This window comes from Crotalus tigris, unplaced genomic scaffold, assembly GCF_016545835.1.
Source record: "Crotalus tigris isolate CLP2741 ecotype Arizona unplaced genomic scaffold, ASM1654583v1 scf7180000024153.1733885, whole genome shotgun sequence".
Lineage (NCBI taxonomy): Eukaryota > Metazoa > Chordata > Lepidosauria > Squamata > Viperidae > Crotalus > Crotalus tigris.
The window spans coordinates 407,349-429,144 of record NW_024100414.1 but is presented as its reverse complement, the minus strand read 5'-3'; the positions used below and the strand labels follow the sequence as shown (position 1 = coordinate 429,144).

The 21,796-nt window shown below is 46.5% G+C and overlaps 3 protein-coding genes across 11 annotated transcripts in view; 2 read left to right on the top strand and 1 right to left on the bottom strand.

Annotated features, from left to right (window-relative positions):
- Positions 1-6,513, top strand: part of TSC1 (TSC complex subunit 1) — a 30,743-nt gene extending 24,230 nt beyond the window's left edge. For all 7 annotated transcript variants that reach the window (XM_039322895.1, XM_039322892.1, XM_039322897.1 and 4 more), the window contains 5 exons: positions 402-512; positions 688-810; positions 1,477-1,664; positions 1,966-2,133; positions 2,615-6,513. In XM_039322895.1, coding sequence (XP_039178829.1) covers positions 402-512; positions 688-810; positions 1,477-1,664; positions 1,966-2,133; positions 2,615-3,143 — 1,119 coding nt within the window. In that variant the 3' untranslated portion in view covers positions 3,144-6,513. The remainder of the gene's footprint in view (positions 1-401; positions 513-687; positions 811-1,476; positions 1,665-1,965; positions 2,134-2,614) is intronic.
- Positions 6,514-7,656: 1,143 nt separating this feature from the next.
- Positions 7,657-17,454, bottom strand: SPACA9 (sperm acrosome associated 9). Of its 2 annotated transcripts, XM_039322906.1 has the most exons (5): positions 17,323-17,454; positions 15,737-15,892; positions 12,459-12,661; positions 10,997-11,144; positions 7,657-9,454 (listed from the first exon to the last, which is right to left on the bottom strand). In XM_039322906.1, exons 2-5 carry the CDS (start codon positions 15,878-15,880, stop codon positions 9,446-9,448), a joined length of 504 nt encoding a protein of 167 aa, XP_039178840.1. In that variant the 5' UTR covers positions 15,881-15,892; positions 17,323-17,454; the 3' UTR covers positions 7,657-9,445. The 2 variants fall into 2 exon arrangements, with proteins under 2 accessions (XP_039178840.1, XP_039178839.1); XM_039322905.1 differs by having other exon boundaries at positions 7,657-11,144.
- The window catches only part of AK8 (adenylate kinase 8), a 44,675-nt gene continuing 39,906 nt past the window's right edge, over positions 17,028-21,796 (top strand). The window contains exons 1-3 of one of the 2 annotated variants that reach the window (XM_039322898.1): positions 17,028-17,307; positions 18,056-18,267; positions 20,465-20,549. In XM_039322898.1, coding sequence (XP_039178832.1) covers positions 18,184-18,267; positions 20,465-20,549 — 169 coding nt within the window. In that variant the 5' untranslated portion in view covers positions 17,028-17,307; positions 18,056-18,183. Of the gene's footprint in view, positions 17,308-18,055; positions 18,368-20,464; positions 20,550-21,796 lie in introns of those variants that run through there. The other variant, XM_039322899.1, reaches the window with a different exon arrangement.

Sequence of the window (21,796 nt, the reverse complement as noted above, 5' to 3'; positions counted from 1 at the left end):
AACTCTCCCCAAAATCAGGGTATTGTAGAAAACAGACTCTCCCCATTAGATTCCCCCAAGTTCGCTCTAATGCTTAGGGCGCCAAGCCAGAAATCAAGAGATTGTGAGTTCAAGTGTCTCCTCAGCTAGGAAAGCCAGCTGGGTGACTTTGGGCCAATCCCCAGGAGACGGTGAGTTCTAGTCCCACCTTAGGCACGAAAGCCAGCTGGCTGACTTTGGGCCAGTCTCTCTCAGCCCACCCAGTTGTTGTTATGGGGAAAACAGGAGGAAGGAGTCTAGTAGTGTCTGTTTGCCTCCTTGAATTATTTATAAAAATAATAAAGGCTGGATATAAATAAAATTACGACGGGGATCCTGGCATAAACTGGACAAATGGATGCCTTCCCCCCCCCCTTAACTAGACCAAACTGGAAGACTGTTCCAATGTCATCCGAGACTTGCGGTCCGAGCTGAAAAAATCAAACCACAAGGTGTGCCACACAGAACTGCAGCTGAGCCAAGTTTCACAAAAGGTAAAATTGCTCGGGGGAACTTCCGTGGTTTCCTGCTTTCTGCTCAAGGCAGCGTAATCGCCAGGGCCGGGGAGGGAAGACGAGAGGGTGGGTAATTAATTGCCCTCTACACACCCTTGAAAACACGACCCCGATTATCAGCTTCCAAAAGAGCCTTAAATATTTCCTCCTCCAGCTTTCCAACAGCGAGTCGGTCCAACAGCAGATGGAGTTCTTGAACAGGCAGCTGCTGGTGCTGGGGGAGGTGAATGAACTGTACCTGGAGCAGCTGCAGAACAAGCACGCCGACACCACCAAGGTAGCCTCCTTGGACCCTGGTTCGTGTGGGGTGGCCGCGCTGCCAATCACAGCTGGCTTGCTTTCCTTTCGGCCCCTGGTGTAAAATTTGGCCATTTTTAATGTCTTCAGCGAAGCCAGTTCACAATTGATGACGAAAGAAAGACTCCGAGAGGGCAGAAAAGAGCAGCTAAGATGACAAGGGGGCTGGAGGCTAAAACATAAGGAAGGTTGCAGGGATGGGCTGTGTCTAGCCTGATGAAAAGCAGGACTGGGGGTGCCAGGACAACTGTCTTCCAATATTTGAGGGGCTGTCCCAGAGAAGAGGGGTGTCAACCTGTTCCCCAAAGCACCTGAAGGCAGGATAAGAAGCAACGGATGGAAACTAACCAAAGAGAGAAGCAACCTAGAATTAAGGAGAAATTTCCTGACAGGGAGAACAATTAACCAGTGGAACAGCTTGCCTCCAGAAGTTGTGGCTGCTCCAACACTGGAGGCTTTCCAGAAGAGACTGGACAGCCAATTACCCACAATGATATAGGTTCTCCTGCTTAAGCAGGGGGTTGGACTACAAGACCTCCAAGGTCCCTTCCAAGCTATTCTGTATTTTGAGCCTAGCTACGTGGAAGGTCCCTCCAATGCTGCGTTTCTCTCTTCTCCTCCTCCTCCTCCTCCTTCTCCTCTTCAGGAAGTGGGGATCATGCAGACGGCCTTCCGGAAGGAGCTGGAGAGAGCCAAGTCCTGCCTCCTCCTCCAGAGTCAGCAAGTGGAAGCGTCTCAGAACCGGGTTGCAGAACTGGAATCTCAGCTGACCAAGAAGGATCACCTCTTGCTGGAGCAGAAGAAATATTTGGAGGACGTCAAAGTCCAAGCCAGGTTGCCTTGACGATGCCCTCTTTTGCCTTGCACTGTAGGGAGCCCTAAGCTGACTTAGAAAGTATGGCGGTGTGGGGTTCCTGGGTGCTCTCTGAGCTGGGTGCTTTTCCTGCAGGCGTTTCATGGCCAAACTAGCTAACATCATCAGCGCCAGAGGGAAGGTGCATGGAGCAGAGAAGAGGAGGCCTTACGACCACAATTGAGCCCCCAAATTTATGTTGCTAAGTGAGGCAGTTGTGAGTTTTGGCCCAATAAAGTATTCGATTCGATTGAGCTCAAGGTGGCTTCTTGTCCGTTTCAGGGACCAGCTCCAGGCGGTCGAACAGCAGCACAAAGCGCAAAAGCAGATCACGCGGACCTTTGAACTGGAGATACTACGCTTGTACAGTTGCCTGGATAGCGACCGGTTGCAGAAGAAACAGGAGGAGGAGGAGGACAAAATGGAGACGGCAGAAATGGCCGAAGAAAGGTAAAAAAAAAACACAGCCTGCCTCTCTTTCTGGCTTCTTACGAGAAACTCGAAACGTGCCCGCTTCCGAAGTGAAGCCGTGATCTGATGCGTTGAATTTGCCCAACGGGTGTTGGCTGAATTCACCTCTCTCCTCCTTCTAAAGCTGTGCTTCTGAAAATGGGCCTCTTTAAAGATGGGTGGACTTCAACCCCCCAGAATTCCCCCTGCCAGGGGGAATTCTGGGAGTTAAAATCCACCCGTCTTAAAAGTGGGCCAAGATTTAGAAACCCTCCCTGTTCTAAAGTGTCCCGTTTGGTAGATTTAACTGAAAAGAAGATAGCTTGGGCGAAATAATTGGGGTCCTCATTTTTACCGACCTCGGAAGGATGGAAGGCTGCGGCGAGACTGCAGAGTTTGCCTGCAAGGCTGGAATTTCTCACCCCTGCACCCTCCCTCCTCCGCCTCCTCCTCCTCACCCATTGCTCGTCCTTCCCCACAGGCTCTCGGGGGCAAATGAGGGCCTGTCCCACCCAGTTGCCCGATGCGGTGAAGAAATGCGGGGCAGGAACGGGGAGGCCGACTCTTCCGTCGTCCAGACTCGTCATAGCAGCAGCAGCAGCAGCAGCAAAGGCAACAGCGGTGGATCCAGTCCGGAGAAGCCCCTCGCCGACCGAGCCGGGCCCTTCAACAGCTGCTGGGAGGCCTCTGCGCGACAGGAACCTCCTTCCGCCCGCAGCCGGCTGACCGTGGGCTCCTTCCCGAGTTCAGAGAGCTTCCTGGGCATGAAAGCTCGCGAACTCTTCCGCAACAAAAGCGAAAGCCAGTGTGATGAAGACGGGGCGGCCCTCCAGAGCCTCTGCGGCACGTTGAAGACTGAATTGTGCAAAGGGCCTGGCCTAGAAGCCCGGAGAGCCTTGCCCCCTTCCCCGGGTCCCGCGGAACCCACTTCCTCTCCCTCAAATCAAGAAAGCAGCATCGAATCGCTTCATATAATGGACTACAACGAATCCCATCACGGTCATAGCTAAGCCGGGAAGCCCGCGGGGGGGAAACAAAAAAAACAAACAAATCAGTGTTAACTTTTTCATAATCTCAGCCTTGGAGAGAGCGACGGAGCGCGTGTGTTTTTTAACTAAAAGCTTTCACGTTTCGTTCTAGACCCGTGGGACTCCTGCCGCGGCAACACGGACCGGTTTGTTTTCGTTTGGGGGCAGGTGGACCTTGGCTGAGTGAATGCAGAACGGATGCCAGGTCTGGAAGGGCCAAAGAACTCGGTCGTCCTCCCTCCCCCCTGTGCCATCTTTGATGCCTCCCCCCCCCTTATACTTGTTCCTTCACTTGGGATGGTGACTCCTCATTTTGCCCTTTCGCCTTCCCGCCGAACGAACTTTTGTGCAATAGGTTAGCAGGCCTCTCTGAGCGAATGGGGGTGGGGGTGTTTGTGTGCTTAATCTGAAGGACTGTGCCCCACCAGTCCTCAATCAGGGCTGGTAGCCATCTTGCTCCCACCCAGCCCACCCACCCCCCTTTTTCGCCAGGGACTGGGGTGACGGTTCTCCGCCAAAGTAAGATTTTTAAAAAAGAGTTTTGATTTTCCTCAACCTTGCTCATCATGAGTACCGCCGGACTTTGCTCTGATGATGATGTGGTTTTTAAATCCTACCTTATTTCGATCTACATTCCCCTCCTGCCTTTTAAAACAACAACCTTCCCCCCCCCCCAAAAAAAACGGGGTTTATCTCCCCTGCCCTGCACATTTTCTCTGCTGGAATATATATATATGTTTTGGTTTCCTTATGAATCATTTTGGAAGCTGCCCAGCATAGTTCCCCCCCCCCCCAATATTCTGGAAACACTATTTCTCTTTATACTTTATTCTCTTTAGCTGTGTTTCTCTCTAGTCTGATAAGCTGATATGACCTGACTTGAGCTTTGTTTAAATGGAAAGGAAGACAGCAGCCTTCTCGATCGGTGAGTGTTTTATACCAGTAGCGCACAAAAAATTATGGGGAAAAAAAAATCAGTTCTCTCCCCATCGTCCGTCCTGCTCCCCTTTTCCCGTGTCTCCTCAAAAACGAGAAGACTCTCCGCTGGTTTTGTGTTCCACCTGAACCAAAAATGAGGTTTTATCCTTCCTTTTTTTTTTTTTATAATCCAGTCTCTGGTTTCTTCTAAGAGGCTTATGATCTCTTGCTGGTGGCTGCCACCAAAACCCATCAGTCTGAAGCACTTATGGGGATTTGCCTCCATTGGGACTGGGTGTGTGCACGCACGCACATACATGGATTAGACCTGTGACAATTTCCACCCACCCCCTCCATCCTCAAAACCCAGCATCATGGTTTTTGGATACTAACGTGGCCCTTCGGATGCTTAAATGCTTTTTTTTTCTCCCCCGTTTGCATGGTGTCTATCTTTCACAAGGATGTGTGTCACTTTGGGTGGAGAGCACGACACCTTGATTCTTAAAACCACACAGGGCATCCTCTCTGCCCCTTCCATTTCCAAACATCTTCTGCCCCCTTTGTCACAAAGCCAGCCTGGGGAGGCTCTTCTCGTCAGAAAAAGCTGCTAATGTACCCCCAAAATGCCGTCTCTTGCTTTTGCCTCCAGTGGGCCTTCATACACTTCTTAAACCAAACCTTTTTTATTTTTATTATTATTATTAAAAAAAGAGAGACTTCTCTCTCTCTCCAACCCTTCCTTGAGGTTTCCCTAAACAGATGGTGAGTTTAAATAGCTGTGGTTTGAGCAGAAAAACACGGTAAGCCTGCGATGGGATTTAGGGATGCTGTGTTCAGGTGAGCGATGCGAGGCCAGGCTGGCAGAGTGCCAGGAGAAATTGTGAGCTGCTGCCTTGTTTTATCCTTTCCAAGCTCCTTTTTTTTTTTTTTTAAATGGATGGGCTGAAGACGCGTGGCTGATGGGGGCTGTAGTGCTGTCCAGATACGAGCTCAGAGACTTGAATGGTAGTTGCTTTAGGGAATGCTGTTTTCTGAGGTTGAAGCTCCTGTCCCCTAAAGCAGAGTTCTCCAAACTTGGCCACTTTTTAAAACTTGTGGACTTCAACTTCCAGAATTCCCCAGCCAGCCATTCTGGGGAGTTGGAAGTCCACAAACATTGCCCAGGTTTGGAGACCCCCTACTCTAAAGGAAGAGACGTTCATTTCCCCCCCCCCCAATTCTACTCCTAAAAATGATTTAATTTGAACCGTGTGCAAAGCTAATGCTGGCCTTTTTCAGCCCAACCAGGATCGTTTTTCAACCTCTCTTTATTCCACAGGGGTATTCCAGCTGGGACAGCCCCCATCTTTGTGGACACTGGTAGAGCCCTTCACACCTGGGGCTTTCAAACTTGGCCACTTGGAAGACTTGTGGACTTCAGCGGTTAGAATTCCTCAGCAGAATTTCTGGATGTTGGAAGTCCACAAGTTGCCGAGTTTGGAGAGAGCCCTGTTCCACACCATCTCTCTCTGGTGCATAGACGGATTTGCAGATCCCATCCGGCTCACTGATAGGGGTTGAGTTTTGCTTCCCTCTCACTTGTTGGGGGGGGGGCATTGTCTTTCCACCCACCTTTTAAAGGGACCCAACCTGATTTCTCATTTTAGCTAGCTAGATTTGGAAATACCTTCATGGGAGTCTATCAGGAAAGTTCTGCTTTTTTCAATGCAGGCAGTCCTAGTTTTAATGGAAAGGATCTCTTTGTTTTCAGTGGTCAAAATAATATTTCCCCCCCCCCCCAAATGTTAGAAACCGGCTCCTCTATCTGCTTTTGGGAAAGATGCAATGAATTAGCGATGAATTAGTGGAATTATCCTATCTCATTTTTCCCAGCAGACCACTGGAAAGACGGCGGAATCACTCTGGGTATCCTTATCAGAGCAACTCTTTGAATCATGGATGTAGCGTACATAATGAAGTTCTTGTTTTGGGGTGTTTGGTTTTTTTTGCAATTTTGGGGAGAGGGGAGAAAACTTCTCGTTAGCGAAGCTGAAAAAAATAATCCTTGTTTTTTTTTTCCCCTTTAAGAGAAAAAAGAGAAAAAAAAAACCTGACTGCTTTTAGTTAAATCTTTTAAAAAGAGAGAGAGAGAGAGAGAACGAAACCAAGCTGTCTAAAGAGTGAATGTTTCCTGCCTCGCTCTCTTTGTAAGCATGATTTAAATAAATAAATAAATAAATGACTTTTTTTAAAAGGGGGGGGAAGGGAGGGGAAAAAAAGCCACAGCGATAATGAAGTGATGCTATGAAATGGTACAATCGGAACTAAATATTTCACAAGCAAAACCAAACTGAGGGCGTTTCGCTGACGTTACTAGAATGTTCTAATACATCAAGGCAGTTGCTTGTGTTTAACTGTGAACAAATTAAAATATATATATATTGTTTTTCATTCATCTTAGGGTTGAGAGGTGTCTTTTTTTGCTCCACCTTTCAGAATAAATCGAGTTGGAAGCCACCTTGGCTGGCTTGTGTAAATAACCATTTTGGGGAAAAAAAAAAAAAATTCAACAGGATTGAAAACTGCTCTGTTCCAGATGGCCAGTGGGAAAGAAAAGAGCTTCCAAAAAATAAGAGAATTAAACAACCGTTTGACCAGGATAGTAAGGTCTCCTGCCTAAAGCAGGCAGTTGGACTAGAAGACCTCTGGGGTTCCCTATGTGTTCGACATTCTTTTTCACAAGACCCATCACAAAACTGTTAAATGGTCACCAGAACAAAAACTTCAGCAGGCCAGTGGGTTATACTGGATGGAGAGAGGAAATAGAATTATTTTTTCCTGTGTCTTCAAATTTTCTGGGGAGGTGGATCTAGAGAAATGTAAGTTAGCAACTGGTGTCTGGAAGACTAAAACATATAAAGAACGGTTGCAGGAACTGGATATCTGTAGTTTAATGAAGAGGAGAACTAGGAGAGACATGATAGCAGTCTTCCAATCTCTCAGGGGCTGCCCCAAAGAAGAGGGAGTCAAGCTATTCTCCAAAGCCCCTGAAGGCAGGACAAGAAGCAACGGATGGAAACTAAAGAAGAGAAGCAACCTGGAACTAAGGAGAAATTTCCTGACAGGGAGAACAATCAGTGGAACGACTTGCCTCCAGAAGTTATGGGTGCTCCAACACTGGACGTTTTTAAGAAGAGATTGGACAGCCATTTGTCTGAAATTGGTTAGGGTCTCCTGCTTGAGCAGGGGGCTGGACTAGAAGACCCCCAAGGTCCCTTCCAACTCTGTTACCCTCTTCTGTTGTATTTCTGCTAATCCCCCTATATTGAAACTGCTCTAAAGCATCTTCAGGCCATTTCCCCCATATTCCAGTTTTGCTGCGAAGACGTGACTTTACCTCCTTAAGTTCAGCGTTTGAAGGGATTCAAAGGGACGCCAGCCGTCTCTGGTTTGCAAACCTTAAAAACAGGGCGGTTAAAAAGATCCCGTTTCAAAGCTGGACTTCTCGCCTAAAAGGAGAGTTGTTTATCGGCAGCTGAAGAAACCCTGACACTAAACACATACCTTCTTTTTGGAAAGAAAAAAAAAGGAAAAAAAAGTCTCCACGCTAGTTTAATATTCAAAGAGTCTGTCTCACCTGGATCAAACTGATTAAATATGTATTACGGAGGAGAGAGAGAGCCAGCAAGATACAAAAGGAAAAATAAATTGCCACCCTTGCTTTCTTGTGCTAAGCAGAATAGCCAGAGTAGTTTTATAAACAGAACCATAAATAATAAACATTTTTTTACGCCACAGGACCTGGAGGTGTGAGTTGGAAGAGCTCAATTATTTATTGATTTCGAAGAGAAGAAACGCTCAACTATCTTTGGTGCGCTTTGGCTTTCTAGGAAAAGGAAACGTGTTTTTGCTTTTAAAGGGGGGGGGGGAATCTTTTAAGACTGGTACCATACAGGTAGTTCTCAAGTTACAACCATTTGTTTAGTGACTGTTCAAAGTTACCAGGACACGGAAAAAACCGGCCTTAACACTTAACAGCTGTTAGGGCATCTCCACAACGATGGGATGAAAATTGGGCTTGGCAACTGGCGTGTTTTGCTACCTGTTGCGGCGTCCCGGGAGGGCCACGTGCTCACCCTTTGCGCGATCCTTCCCAGATAGCTTCCAGCAAGAGAAGCTGGATTTGCTTTGTGACCACGTGGCTCACTTCACCATGGCAAAAAGGATGCGGCTCATTTAAGCACGGCCTCCCGTAGCAATGGACGTTCCATTCCCGATTTGTCATCAGCTGTGGATTACCTGTACCCTCTGATCGGTGGGAAGACCGTGATGCTACAAGAAGCATTCCCAAGCACCTCCATGGGAAAGTAGGGTTTTTAATACTTGCTTTCACCAACGCCACAAAAAAACCCCACACGTTCCCTCTTTGCTGAACCCCCCAAAATGCCTGAATATTGAAGCCTTGATCTAGTCCCAATCCTTTCTCAGTGCCTACAATGTTCTTGGCAGATACTCGCCTAAACTCTACACAGCTCCGATAAGGGTGAGTCCCGTCTGCAGAGACAGCGGTCCCACCATTAAAACACCTCTGGCTCTTCCAGATAGTCCTCAGCTCAACGACCCTTCGTTTAGCGACGGCTCAGAGTTAAAAAGGCACTGGAAAAAATGACTTGAGACCGTTTTTTACACCTAACAGTCGTAGCATCCTTGATGGTTACGTGATCAATATTTGGACGCTTGGCAACTGACTCCGGTTTAGGACGTTCGCGGTTTCACGAAGTCACGTGACTCTGCTTTTTTGCGACTTTCTGACAGGCAAAGTCGGAGGGGGGGGGGGCAAGCCAGATTTAAAAATAAATAACTGCAGTGATCCTCTTAACTGGCAAGGGAGGTCTTAAAATGGGGCAAAACTCACTTAACAACCAATTGGGCTCAATTTTCGTAAGTCGAGGACTTTTCTGGTTTAGAAGATCCCAGAAATAAACATCCAGGATGGCTTGAATGAGACAAAGATGACCTTTTGGGAGAAAAACCACAGTGGTCTAGAAAACACCCATCCTTATTAAGCTTAACAAGAAGGATTTTTCATTGTCAAGTTGAGGGCTACCTGTACAAGGAAAATCTGGATTTTTTTCCCAAACTGCTCTAAGCTTTCGGTCAACCAAACCACGGGTCGCTCCAGCAAACCCACCCCCACGTGGTTAGTTTGTGGTTCAGCATCTCACACCCAATGCAAAATGCGGGCTGGCGGGGGTCCCTACAGGGTTTTATCTACTGGCCACGAACCACCTTTGGTGAACATTTTAGCAAAGAGTATTAAATGCAAGGGAAATGGCTTTATTCAGAAGCGTCTTCGGGTTGGAAGCAAAAAAAAGGCAGAGGTAGTTTTAAGAAGCCTGTGAGAAGGTGGAAGAAAAAAACACAAAACCACAATCAGACCCAAAGAGCAGAACTGGGAGATCGAATATTGCATGCATCTTTTTTTTAAAAAAAAAGTTTTCTGCCCCTGTGGACATCGAGAAGGAAGAGAATGGAGTTTTCCAATAGCGAAGTTCCAGCTTTCCAACACATGTTGGTTTTGGTTTGCAAAATGCATAACCTGGTTATAAGGTGGCTTCTCAAATATTAACAATCTGCAATTTACGTCTTCCAGGATAAATGTTGCAGGATCCAATCTGAGTTGGTCGCTGGGACCAAAGGTTTATTCTTCCAAGCTTTTGGACTCGTGTTGCTATCTCCAGAATGTGTGCACTGGGCTGTTCTACCTGTTGTATTTGCGGTGCCCAGTGCACACATTCCCTGAGGATGGGCTCCAGACAAGGCAGAAACCTTGGAAGAATAAACCTTTGCATCCCGGGGACCGACTCAGATTGAATCTTGCAATCTGCTTATCTTCTGCTCCCTGATCACTGAGGTCCTGATTTAAGTACATCTGCTCTGGGATCAGGTTTGGAAAGCCAGTGGGGACCTACACAAGGGAACGGGCTCTAGGGCTGCACGTGGTTTTGACCAGGAGCATGGCGGAGATTTGGCTGGAAGGTAGAATTTGATCTAGTTGCCCTTGGAACCGAGCGATCCAAGTGGATTGCCTTATGGAAGACGGCCTGATAACTTGCCCAAGTATGGACAGGCTTCTAAAGTCAACAAGATTGACTTGATGGGGACTTCCCCCGAGTCAACTGAGAATCAGACCACAAAATTCAACAGGTTTTTGACAGGTGAAATCTTATTTCTGATCTCCCCCCCCCCAAAAAAAACAGAATCATCCATGGGAAAAGGTCTTCCTAACTCCCCAACCTACGTCTCTATTGACCCGTTGGCCAACGCAATCTTGAGTTCAAGCTAGTTGGCTTAAGTGGTGATTCCGTTCATCGCTGCTTGGGCTCCTGCCTTTACACCAACAAAAAAATGCAAATCGGAGTCGGGTTGTGATCCACATCCAGCCAGGTCATCCCGTGATCTACAACCGGGGCACAGGGCTGTGAAAAATGATCCTATGAAGGGAAGGGCCACGGCTGATTGACCCAACCGAGCATGGCCTGTCTTTTCTGCACCGTTCTCAGAAAAGCTGAAGCAGTTCCAGGGAGACTAATTTTAATTTCTAGACACCATGCAAGTGTGTGGGTCGTGCCGCTTTCCTACCCCCTCCAGCTCACACAACGCCTCTATTTAGTTGGGTTTGGTTGGGTTCAAAAAGCATTTTTACCGGGCGGTTTCCAGGGACCGTCGAGAAATTTTTGAATGGCTCGCCCCAGGCCGCCCATCTGTTTTATTTTAGCCGCCCGCCTATTCTCCCGCTTCTGAGCCTTATCCACCAAGCTGAGCTTGGTCTGGCAAGCCTCGGTGACGAAGGTGGGCCGGCCTGACAGATCGAAGCCCTTCTTGGTCCGGGTTGGCAAGTTTATCTGCTGGAGGATGGCCGCTTTGCGGGCACTCACGCTCTGGAGCATGTTGCGCGGCAGCTTCTCCGTGTGGGCCACCCACTCCTTCATGCAGTCCAGGATGATGGGGATGAGGCTCACCACCCCGCCGTAATGGTTCCGGGCTTCGTCGCAGCTGAGATGGTTCACCACGTCATGAGGGTACCTGCGGTGTGTGGAGGAGGAGGAAAGAAATATAGAGGAAAAAGAATTAGACAGAGGCGAAGAAATTACAGGGCGAAGGGGAAAAGGAGAAGGATTTATATGGAGAAGGGGAAGAGAAGGAAAAGAAATTAGGAGAAGGAGAAGCGGAGAATGAATTATATAGAGAAGCGGAGAAGGAATTATATGAAGAAAGGAGAAGGAAAAAGAAGGAGAAGGAAAAGCGGAGAAAGGAGGAGAAGAAGGAATTATATAGAGAAGCAGAGAAGGAGAAGAAATTATATAGAGAAAAGGAGACGGAGAAGAAATTATATGGAGAAGGAAAAGGGGAAACAATTATGTGGATGAGGAGAAGGAGAAGAATGATGAAAATTCAACTTTCCAATCAGCTGATCCAACTTGGACACACCATGCTATGCCCTGGCACCTTCACCATGCTCTTCCACAAACTGTCCTGGTGATTGAGAGCTTCTGGCTTTGGGGATCAACCACCAACAGTCAACACCTTGAAGGTCTTCTAGTCCAGCCCTCCACTTAAGCAGCAGAACCTATACCATCTCAGACAAGTGACTATCTGGCCTCTTCTTAAAAATCTCCACAATTTCTGGAGGCAAGCTGTTCCACTGGTTGTCTTCACTGTCATAGACATACCCAATGGCTATAACCGTTCTTCGTATGTTTTAGCCTCCAGCCCACTAATCATTCTTGTTTCTCTTCTCTGCACTCTTTCCAGAACCTCAACATTTTTTTTATATTATGGTGACCAGAATTGGAAGAAGAAGAGAACAACCAGGATCATGGCTGGATGGATGCAGTTACAGTACTGGATGGGGCCATCCCCGGAAGACCTGAAAGACCAGGTTAAGGACAGATCCTCCTAGTTCTTTGGGGTCCCCAGAAGTTGCAAGTGACTCGAAGGAACATAGTCAACCAATCCTCCACAAACACTCACATTTTGTGGCTTGTAAGCCACGGTTCCCAGGTCTCCGTTTTGTGTTTGTGGAAGACTGAAAGCTCGGAAGATTAAACCTCTGGTCTTAGGTGATCAACCTAGATTAGGTCCTGGAAAGAACTGTGCTCAACCCTGGGAGTGTGATGCAGCTCCTTTCAGAGTTGTGCGGATGGAAGCTATTGTGGATCTTGTGTGTGTGTTTTCCCCCAAACTACGTTTTTACTCATTCTCAAATCGTTAAGCTGTTCAGAGTCACGGATTTGAGATGCACGACTCCATCAATGCTAGTTAAATCTCTAAGGAAGCTAACTTAAGGCTTTCCGCAAGGCTGGGGCGTGGAGTGGACCAGAGGGACTAGAAACTTACTTAGCCCGGAGGCCACTGAGGTCGTTGCTGTGGCTGACGTACATCTTGCACTTCTCCAAGATGGCATTGGTGGTGCTGTTTCCAGGGTGCAGGGACTCCAGCCTTTGGCAAAGCTTGTGCAGTTCACAGCAGATGTTGAGAAACATCAGGAGGATGCGCTTGTCAGTGGTGTTGTTGCAGTAGTGGTCCATGTACGTCTGCACCTGTTGGACAAGCAGGGCGAGGATGGGTAATACAGGTGGGTCCTCGGCTTCATTTAGCGACCGTTCAAAGTTACGACGGCACTGAAAATAGGGTCATGGGATCAAAATTGGAAATTGAAACCATCATATTTACGACAGTCGCAGCGTCCCAAGGAGATCACGCGATCCCTTTTTGCGACTTTCCACGGGGAATCCGGATTCATTGGACAACCGCGCTACTAACTTAACATCTGCAGCGATTCGCTTAAGAACCGTGGCAAGAGAAGTCGTAAAACGGGGCAAAATTCACTGAACAACCGTTTTGCTGAGTGACGGAAATTTTGGGGCTGTTACTGGCCGGTTAGCTGAGGACTACCTCTATTTTCAGACCATGTTTACATGTCACAATCTGGCAGGCAGCGGAAGGCATGCTTCACCTGGCTTCTATCAAGGGGGGGGGCTTCACTAAGCGTGCTGTGCCCCCCCTTTCTTTGTCACTTTGTCACCCAGAACCAGAGAGAAATTCATTAACCAGGTTAAGCCTGTCGAATTAAGGCAGCCCGTCTCCAAGCTGGCTTTGCAGTTTATGGTTTGCGCTTCGAAAAACCGCAACTTTTGCAAGAAAATAAATAAATAAAAACCCACACAAAAAAAACCCCTGGTCATTATCTAGCGAGTTTTGCTCCCTGCTATCCCCTTCTTCCTCCCTCTCTCCCTCCCTGCGTGAAAAGTTAGGAAGAGAAAAAAGTTTCCAGGGAACATAATGGGGTGCAGAGGTTGCAGCTGACTCCAATCCGAGACTGGCCGGCATTGTGTTGCAAACCGCAATCCTCAGCTGGCTGCTGGATGGGTCTCAGGTCAGCTGTTAACAGGCAGGCTGGTTCTTGCACCAGAGCAATTCCTGGTAGTTCCTGAGCTTAATTGGATCCCGGGGTGACCAGCTCAGCAAGAAAGAAAAGAAAAAAAGACAGAGGGAAGAGACCTCCTTTTTAAGTGGCCCCATCAGATTCAAACTCTTCCTCCTGCCTCCTCAGTGCTCCCAACCCTGATGGGGGAATGTAGTAGATCAAATAAAACCTCTTTCTCTCTCTTCCTCTCTCTTTGTGTGTGTGTGTATGGGTGTCTTTGGAAAAAGAAAGCGGTTGTGCTGATAGACACACCTCCAAGGTTTGGGGTTCCTGGAAGACGGGGGGGGGGGGAGAAGGTGAGGTGGGCCTACCCCCTCAGCTCGGTCCAACAGTTTGTATATTGCCATGTTGTTAAGCCTTGGGTTATGATAATTCAGCTGCTGTGATTATTATTTGTGTCTTTTGGAGGGGGGCTTTTTTTTCGTGAGGATCCCCTGGTCAAAATTTAGGCGATGGATGAATGGATGGATGGATGAGAGGAAATGGATGGATAAAGAGATAGATGAAATGGATAGCTATGTAGACAGAGGATTAGAGAGGTAGATGAGAGAAAGATATAGATAGAGATAGATAGATAGATAGATATTAGGTAGGTAGGTAGATAGATAGATAGATAGATATTAGGTAGGTAGGTAGGTAGGCAGGCAGACATAGATGATAGAAAGAAAGACAGAGGAAGTGAGTGGATGGATGGATAACAGATATGACTGGTTGAGTCATAGTCCAGCCCCACCTACAATAGGTAGAGAAGGTTGACTCAATGAGACATTCTTCATTTTCTTTTTTCTTCTTTTTAAATAGTTACTTCAAAGATAATCCACATAAGGTGTCTTCTCCTGCTCCTTCATCATCTTCATCTCCTTCTCCTTTTTTCCTTCCTTCCTTCCTCCTTCCCTCCCTCCCTCCCTCCCTCCCTCCTAAAGAGAGAGAATCCGATTCTGCTCCACTTAAGAGTTGACATTTCTTTTTAACGTGAGTCCCCAAAGTCTGAGAAATAAAATTAAAAAACCCACCTGCCTCCATTCATCATGTTGCCTTAGCAGACACTTCTCCATCCATCACAGCCCCCTCGGCTACAGAGCCATTACTTTTAATAGGCACTTTCAAATGCTATCTCTGCCCTGTGGGAACGCACGCTGGGGCGAGAGGGACACTGCCATGCTCTCCATTTCAGTTTGGGAGGAGAGAGAGAGAGAGAAAGTTTTCAGGAAGTCAAGGAAAGGAGATGAGTCCAGTCTTCGCATGCCTGCTTTTGTTTGGGAGTATTTATTCTGTTCTTGTTTTTTTGTTTTTGTTAATTAGGTCAAAACGATCCAAAGGCAACGAACCACAAAGAAAAAAATGGCTTTTTAATTGTATTGTATTAGGTTTCTAGCTTGGTAAGCTGCCGGAGTCACTGAGAGTGAGTTGGGCGGTTATGTAAATTTTGAGAAGGAAGGAAAGAAGGGAGAAAGAAAGAAGAAGGAAGGAAAGAAAGAAAAAAAAGAAAAGGAAGAAAGAAAGAAAAAGGAAGGAAAGAAAGAAAAGAAAGAAAGAGAAAGAAAAAGGAAGGAAGGTAAGAAAGGAAGGAAGGAAAGAAGGAAAGAAAGAAGAAAGAAAAAGGAAGGAAAGAAAGAAAGAAAAAAAGAAAGAAACATCAGGAAATTTCTTCTTATTTCTAGGTTGCTTCTCTCCTTTTTTAGTTTCCATCCATTCCTTCTTATCCTAGTAAATCTCTCTGGAGATTCTCTATCATCCAGGTCATGGCTGTCCCAAAGCTGCTTCCCCCCCCTTTCAAAAGGCAACTGGACTTTCTTTGTTTTTTTTTAATCTCCGAAAACGTTTCACTTCTTCTCTGAGAAGTTTCTCCAGTTCTGACTTAATGGTGGAGAACGGAAGGATGTCTATTCCTTGCAGTCCTCTGGTCGTTGGCACTCCTTCAGAGAGGTTTATCTGTACCCTCGCTGGGAGGGGGGAGAGACGAATCCTGTAACCAGAACTGAAGCAGGTTCTCTGGATGAGAAGCAAAACCTCTTCTAGCAAAAGCAGAAAGTCCAGTGGCCTTTGGAAAAAGCGACTGCCCTCCGGTGCTTCGGAGAACAGATTGACCCCTTTCTCCAAGGACTTTGCTCATCTCCCCATCTCCCCCCTCAGTTCTATCACCCCAGCCTTAGGTCCCAAAGGGGCGGCAGGCGGACGTCCTCCTTACCTGCCCGATGCTGGACACGGGTTTAATTTTATCATGGGCGTTCTCTCGGACGTGTTCCAGGGCAGCGATGAAGGTGAACTGCTGCTGCTGGAAGATTTTATACGTCTGTTCAATGCTCCGAAGGCTTTCCTTGATTTCATTCATTTTTCCCCCCTCCTAGAAGGGAGAGAGAAGCAGCCAGGAGTAAACTTGCAAAGCAGGCAGTCCTCAACGTTACGACAATTCACTTAGTTGACCGTTCATTACAGCGGCACTGGAAAAAAGGACCGTTTTTCACACTTACGACCTTTCCAGCACCCTCCTCGACACGGGATCAAAATTCAGATGCTTGGCAACCGACTCATATTTATGATGGTTGCAGAGTCCCGGGGGGGGGGTGTCACGCGTGATCCCCTTTTGGGACGTTCTGACCAGCAGAGTCAAAGCCGGATTCCCAGCAACCAAGGTTTCTAACTTATCCCCTGCAGTCATTCACTTAACAACCGTGGCGGAAAGGTCGTAAAATGGGACACAACGTACTTAACAAATGTCTCACTTAACAAATTTGGGGCTCATTTTGTGGCGGTAAATCAAGCGCCACGTGTATGACGACAAAACAGCTTTCCTCCGATAAGGTTTTTATCTGCCGTGTTTTCATAATGGATGACATTCATGTTCTCAGTGTTTTTATGTTGTAAGCCACCCCCGGATGTTGGATATGAGATGCGCAGCAAATAAATTTTGTAAATAAATAAGCAAGCAAGTAGCGGCAGTCCTTGATTTGCGCCGATTTTACAAACTTGTTGCCGATTGTTAAGAGAGTCACTGCTGTTGGGGAATGAAGGATTGATATTCTTTGCAGTCATCCGAATATAAATCCTTCCATTCATTTAGTCAGAACTGAAGAAGCTTCTTGAGCAAGAAGCGAAATGTTCTCAAGGAAAGAAAACAAACAAGAAAGTCTGGTTGCTTTTTGGAAAAAGCACCGACCTGGATGATTGAGAATCGTCCACTAACATGCTGCACGCGTGAACCCACCCCGTTTAGGAGAATAACAGACCTTGGAGGTCTTCTAATCCAGCCCCCTGTATCATTTCAGACAAGGGGTCGTCCAAGCTCATCTTAAAATACAATTCACGGATCGAAATATTGTCAGTGGGGAGATTTATTTATTTTTAAGCGCCATTCATGACTTTTTGGAAAGGCCCGCCCGGTTTACCTTTTATTATAATTATTTTGATTTATATAGCCATCCGTCTAACATGCGTGACTCTAGGTGTAATGCGCCTAAAATTATTTCGGTTCTCCCCAGGGAAAGTACAGACTTGAATGTCCTGTGAGAAGGACATTCTCTCTCATTAAAATATATCTTCTCCATTGATTTGAACCCAGAGCAAAAGGGATCCGGTTGATGAGCTGAGGATTCAGGAAGAAAACACAGGCATGGAAGCGAAAGCAAAGACTCTGAAGCTGGAATGTTCACAGGATCGGAACTCAGGATCGGCTGCATGGAAATCCCCCCGATCCCCCCGCGGAAAGGGCACCATCCAGCGTTCCTTCGGCGTTCCACCTCCCCCTAAGAGCCCTGCCAGGTAGGCTCGGCTCACCTTTATTCTTCCCCCCGATTCTTCTGCATGTCCCGGAGTCGCTGCTGCTGCTGCTGCCGGCGACCATCCGGATGGATCCAGCGGCTTCTTTACTACCCCGCCCGCCTCCTTGCAATCCCGAGGCGAGCCCGGCAATTGTTACACGCGTCTCCCGGGCAACCGAGGGGCGGGACCCTTGCTCAGCCGCCACGCCCCCCACCCACCCACCCCCTTACACGTGGGGACTAGCCGAGGAAAGCCCGGGGGAGGCTGAAAAGAGCGCCCGGCTTTTTGCAAAAAAAAAAAAAAAAAAAGTTCCGCAGAGCCTCCAAAATCAGGAGCAGTCTATCCGCCAACCAGGGCTTTGGCCGTTCCTGGAGCTCAAAGCGGAAGGTTGGCAGGTCTGCTGCCCAGGAGTTCTCCGTAACTCTCTTTGTCTTGTTCCCTTTGCCTTGCTGGCTGGGTGGGTGGGTGGGGAGGGCTCCCACGAGGCATGTAGTCGGTTGCTGCTGTGCTGCCTCTTGCTCGTGCGCAAGGTTTTAACGGGGGGGGGAGAGGTGCAATAGAAGCTGGGGGTGGGGTGGGGGTGGAGAGTCGCTCGTGCAAGCTGAAAAAATGTGACTGCGTTCTCACAAGCCGGGAGAAACCCGTGCCGGCGAGGGAAAAGCCAGTCCTGCATTGAACACGTGCAAAAAAAAAAAAAAAAGCGCTCCAGCGATGATTTTTTTTGTTTTGCCTCTCGGTCGCCCTCTAGCGGCCACCCCCGTCGCCGCAACCCAGTCTCTTTACCTAGCCAGCGGGCGGCGTGAGGCCTGTCGCTCGGTGATGACGCCACCGTGGGCGAAGCTCGCAGCATAGCGACGCGCGGTTGCTAAGGGCGCCATGGACGCTACCAAGAGGCCTCTGTACATCCCCCCGCAGATGGGGCTCTACGCGGAGAAGCACCGTCTTTTCGATATGATGCAGGTGAGGGGAAGCCGGGCCTCGCCGGCTCGTTGGCCAAGAACGGGCCGCCCGCCTCCCTTCGCGGTCCGGACAACGGCTGTATTCTTCCGAGGGAAAATTGGTGAGAACTCCCAGCAGCCACCGCGGCCAACTGGCCGGCTGGCTTGTTGGGAAACCCCATTTCCCAGCATGCCCTAGACCTGTAGGGAGAACGTGGGTCTCTTTGCAAAGTTGCAGGACTCTAGTTCCCATGCAGGCTGAGGATTATGGGGCTTGAAGTCGGGGAGGTGGTGCTTTGGAAAAAAAAAACATGATTTTTGCAATTTAATCCTGCAGATATCACGGATTTTAAAAAGGCGTGGATGAGTGCTGGAGAAGGCTTTTTTTTTGTTTTTTTGCTCCATTTTGTTTTTTGCTCCAGTTGATTTTATTGAAAATTCTCTCAGTCCTAACAGGAAGAGGGTGCAAACATGATTGAAAAAGCGGGAAACTGCTTTAGGTGCAGCTAAGAAGTTTGGTCCTACCTAGAATCTTTTTCTTAATTTATTTTTATACTTTTTAAAGATCTTTTTTTTTTTAGCTTGCCTTTATTATCTTTATAATTAAACCCAAAGTAACAAATCTACCCAATATTCCTTCTTGCTCTTATTTTCCCCACAACAACAACCCGGTGAGATGGGCTGAGCTGAGGTAAAACGACAGGCTCAAAGTCACCCAGCCGGCTTTCTTGCCTAAGGCAGGATTAGAACTCAGGATCACAACGCTGAACAACGGCGTCAAACAATCTCGTTCCCATATAAATAATTGTGGGTTCTTCTGCTGACAGAAGTCCAGTAAAGAAAGAAATTAATTGCAAGGTAGTTTTTCAAAATGTTGACAAACCTGAAAGCAACATTGGGCTGAGAAAGTAACATTTTAAAGAGTGAGTTAAAAACATCACAAAGCTTCTGTTTTTGTTGCAGCTTTTTGTTATTGTTAGATACAAGACTTTCCAATTGCAGACCTACTAATGCCCTAGGCTTCTGATTTTTTTTTTTTATTGTTAGCAGTCCTTGTGTAATATAAACCAGGAAGCTTTTCTCCCTAAGTCAATAACATGAGCAGAGTTGCTAATAATTTGTTTGTTAAGAAGCAGGTAAATGGAGAGGATTGTGTGGATAGATTTTGCCTTGTAGATGAGGAAGAAAAAAAAATGGTTTCTTTTGCAAAGCTGGACATTCAGAAGTTCCATTGAGGGGACTGGAAAAAATGAATAAAGGCCATAAAGCAGGGGGTCTTCAAACTCGGCCCTTTTATGACTCATGGACGTCAACTCCCAGAATTCCTCAGCCAGGCACGCTGGCTGAGGAATTCTGGGAGTTGACGTCCATGAGTCATAAAAGGGCCGAGTTTGAAGACCCCCTGTCATAAAGCATTGTTTCAAAGTGTAAGACTATTCAAAAAACATGCTTAGCAATTTCTCTTCTGGATTTACACAACTTTAAGAGAAGCAAGTAGCTTGCTAAGTTGCAAAAAAAAACAACAGCCCCACAAAACAAGATTAAAACTAAGTGTTTCTGACGGACAGATATTCTGTGATTGCAAGAGCTATTCTATATAAATCAAATATATGCAGCTAAATCAAGGAACTACCAAACAATGAAACCACAATCTAATCAAGGAATTACCAAGAAGAAAATAACATCCCTACCAACACTAGCAAGGCAACTCCTGTATATAAACAGAGAGCAAACCCCACTCCCTTCTAGCACTGATGATGTTACCTAGTTGGGTAATGAAACATCTTCAAGAAAACCAACCAAGCTCAGGAAGCACCAAGAGCCCACAATCTTCCTCCTCCTCCATTCTGCCCTCCCTTCTAACACTGATGATGTTACCTAGTTGGGTCATGAAATGCCTGCAAGAAAACAGTCAAGGTCAGAGCTACTCAAATAAACAGAGAGCAAGTCACACTGATGATGTTACACAATTGGGCCACAAAATGTCTGCAAGATAGCAAGAGTCTGGTAGTGTAAACATGTAATTAATAGTCTAGCATTTATCTCTCATGTGGCGTTGTACCTGTTTATAAAAACGGGCTCATAAATGCAGCCGCTTTTCATTGGAGGGCTTTTCCTAGTTAATTCTGACTTGGCAAACTTTTGGATCGGTGGAAAATGTTTTGAACAGGGACCAGAAATTTCTTCCTGGTGACTTAGCCCATTTGATTCTTTTCTAGGATTTGCTGGGAAATTTGCTAATCCACCGGCCGGAGAACCCCCTGGACTTCTTGATAAGGCAGTTAAAATTCAGCAACTGTGACGGTGAGTAAAGCAGGGCCTGTATTTGAAATGATTTGCTGAAATTCTGAGCAGTTTTCCCCAAACCGGAGTGAGTGGTTACGTCTTTCAGAATTGATGGTTGTGGCCTGAGGATTGCGAAGGTTGTCTCGTTCCCAAACATCTGTAGGATTCCAGATGGGCAAGAAGGGTACAGAAGAGGTTTGTTCACACTTGGCAACTTTAAAATGTGTGGAATGCAACTCCCAGAATTCCCCAACCAGCGGGCTTCAAGAGGCTTGGACTTCAGTTCCCAGAATTCCCCAGCTTGTCTCGTTGTTTAGAACCCTTCTTATAAATAAGTGAAGATGCAACTCCATCCATGTCAAATAAAAATTAAGAGCCGGGAGGCAAGGAAGAAGAGGAATTTCTGTTAAGTCTGATTTAATAGCATTTTCTTTTTCTTCATTTTGAAGAAGGAGCTGGCTGTTTGGGAAGGAGGGTTATCCTCCCCTTCCCTTTATTAAAGTCATCAGCAAAGCTATGAATTTTCATGATTTCTGCTCGCAAGTCAGTTTTCACCCAGGAGGAGATTTCAAGCAGAGATGTAGAGGCAAAAAAAAGGGGGGGGGAATTAAAAGAAAAAAAGTATTCCTGTCATGAAGTCAAAAATGATTTTAATTAGTCATAAATTCTAAAGCGAAGTGTAGGAAAGGGAGATACCCCTTCTCAATTCTTCACAAAAGCAGTAATAATAATTTAGATCTAAATTTGTGGACAAGGATTAAGCTGGTGAGATGCTTTTTTTTTTTACCTTTTAGCCTTTGGGCTTTATTCAGACTAATCGCCATGGGCGAAAGAGGTGCAGCCTTATTCCCTTCTGTGAATTATTATTAATTCTTTTCTTTTTTTTGAAAAATTAAGTTTGTATTTGTGGAGGGAAGAAATCTCATTTCCTGAGAACCTGTATGATTAATTCATGTTGTTGCTTGTCATAAAATGCAGTGTGATCCTTGCAAGGTAGCGGTTTTTAAAAAGGACTAATACATCTGTGGAAAATAGATCTATTGAGAGCTAATATGAAATTTTTATTGATTTTTATTAAGTTGCATTGGTATCATCTTCTTACCGCCCAACCCTCGGGGGATGACCTGATCCATACAACAACTAAACCACCTTTCTTTAACCACAATTGACTAGAATCTGTCCTGGTTTACAGCTTACATAATAGATGATAGGTAATAAATACATAAATAACAGATAATAGATAATAAAGATAATAGATAGATAAT

Bases quoted from the DNA above. Each gene is read 5' to 3' on its own strand.
- SPACA9 (XM_039322905.1), bottom strand. From the start codon at position 15,880: ATGAATGAAATCAAGGAAAGCCTTCGGAGCATTGAACAGACGTATAAA. The intron at 12,662-15,736 runs GTAAGGAGGACG...CTTGTCCAACAG, and splicing joins CCGTGTCCAGCATCGGGCAG to GTGCAGACGTACATGGACCA. The intron at 11,145-12,458 runs GTAAGTTTCTAG...CACACACCGCAG, and splicing joins CTCAGTGGCCTCCGGGCTAA to GTACCCTCATGACGTGGTGA.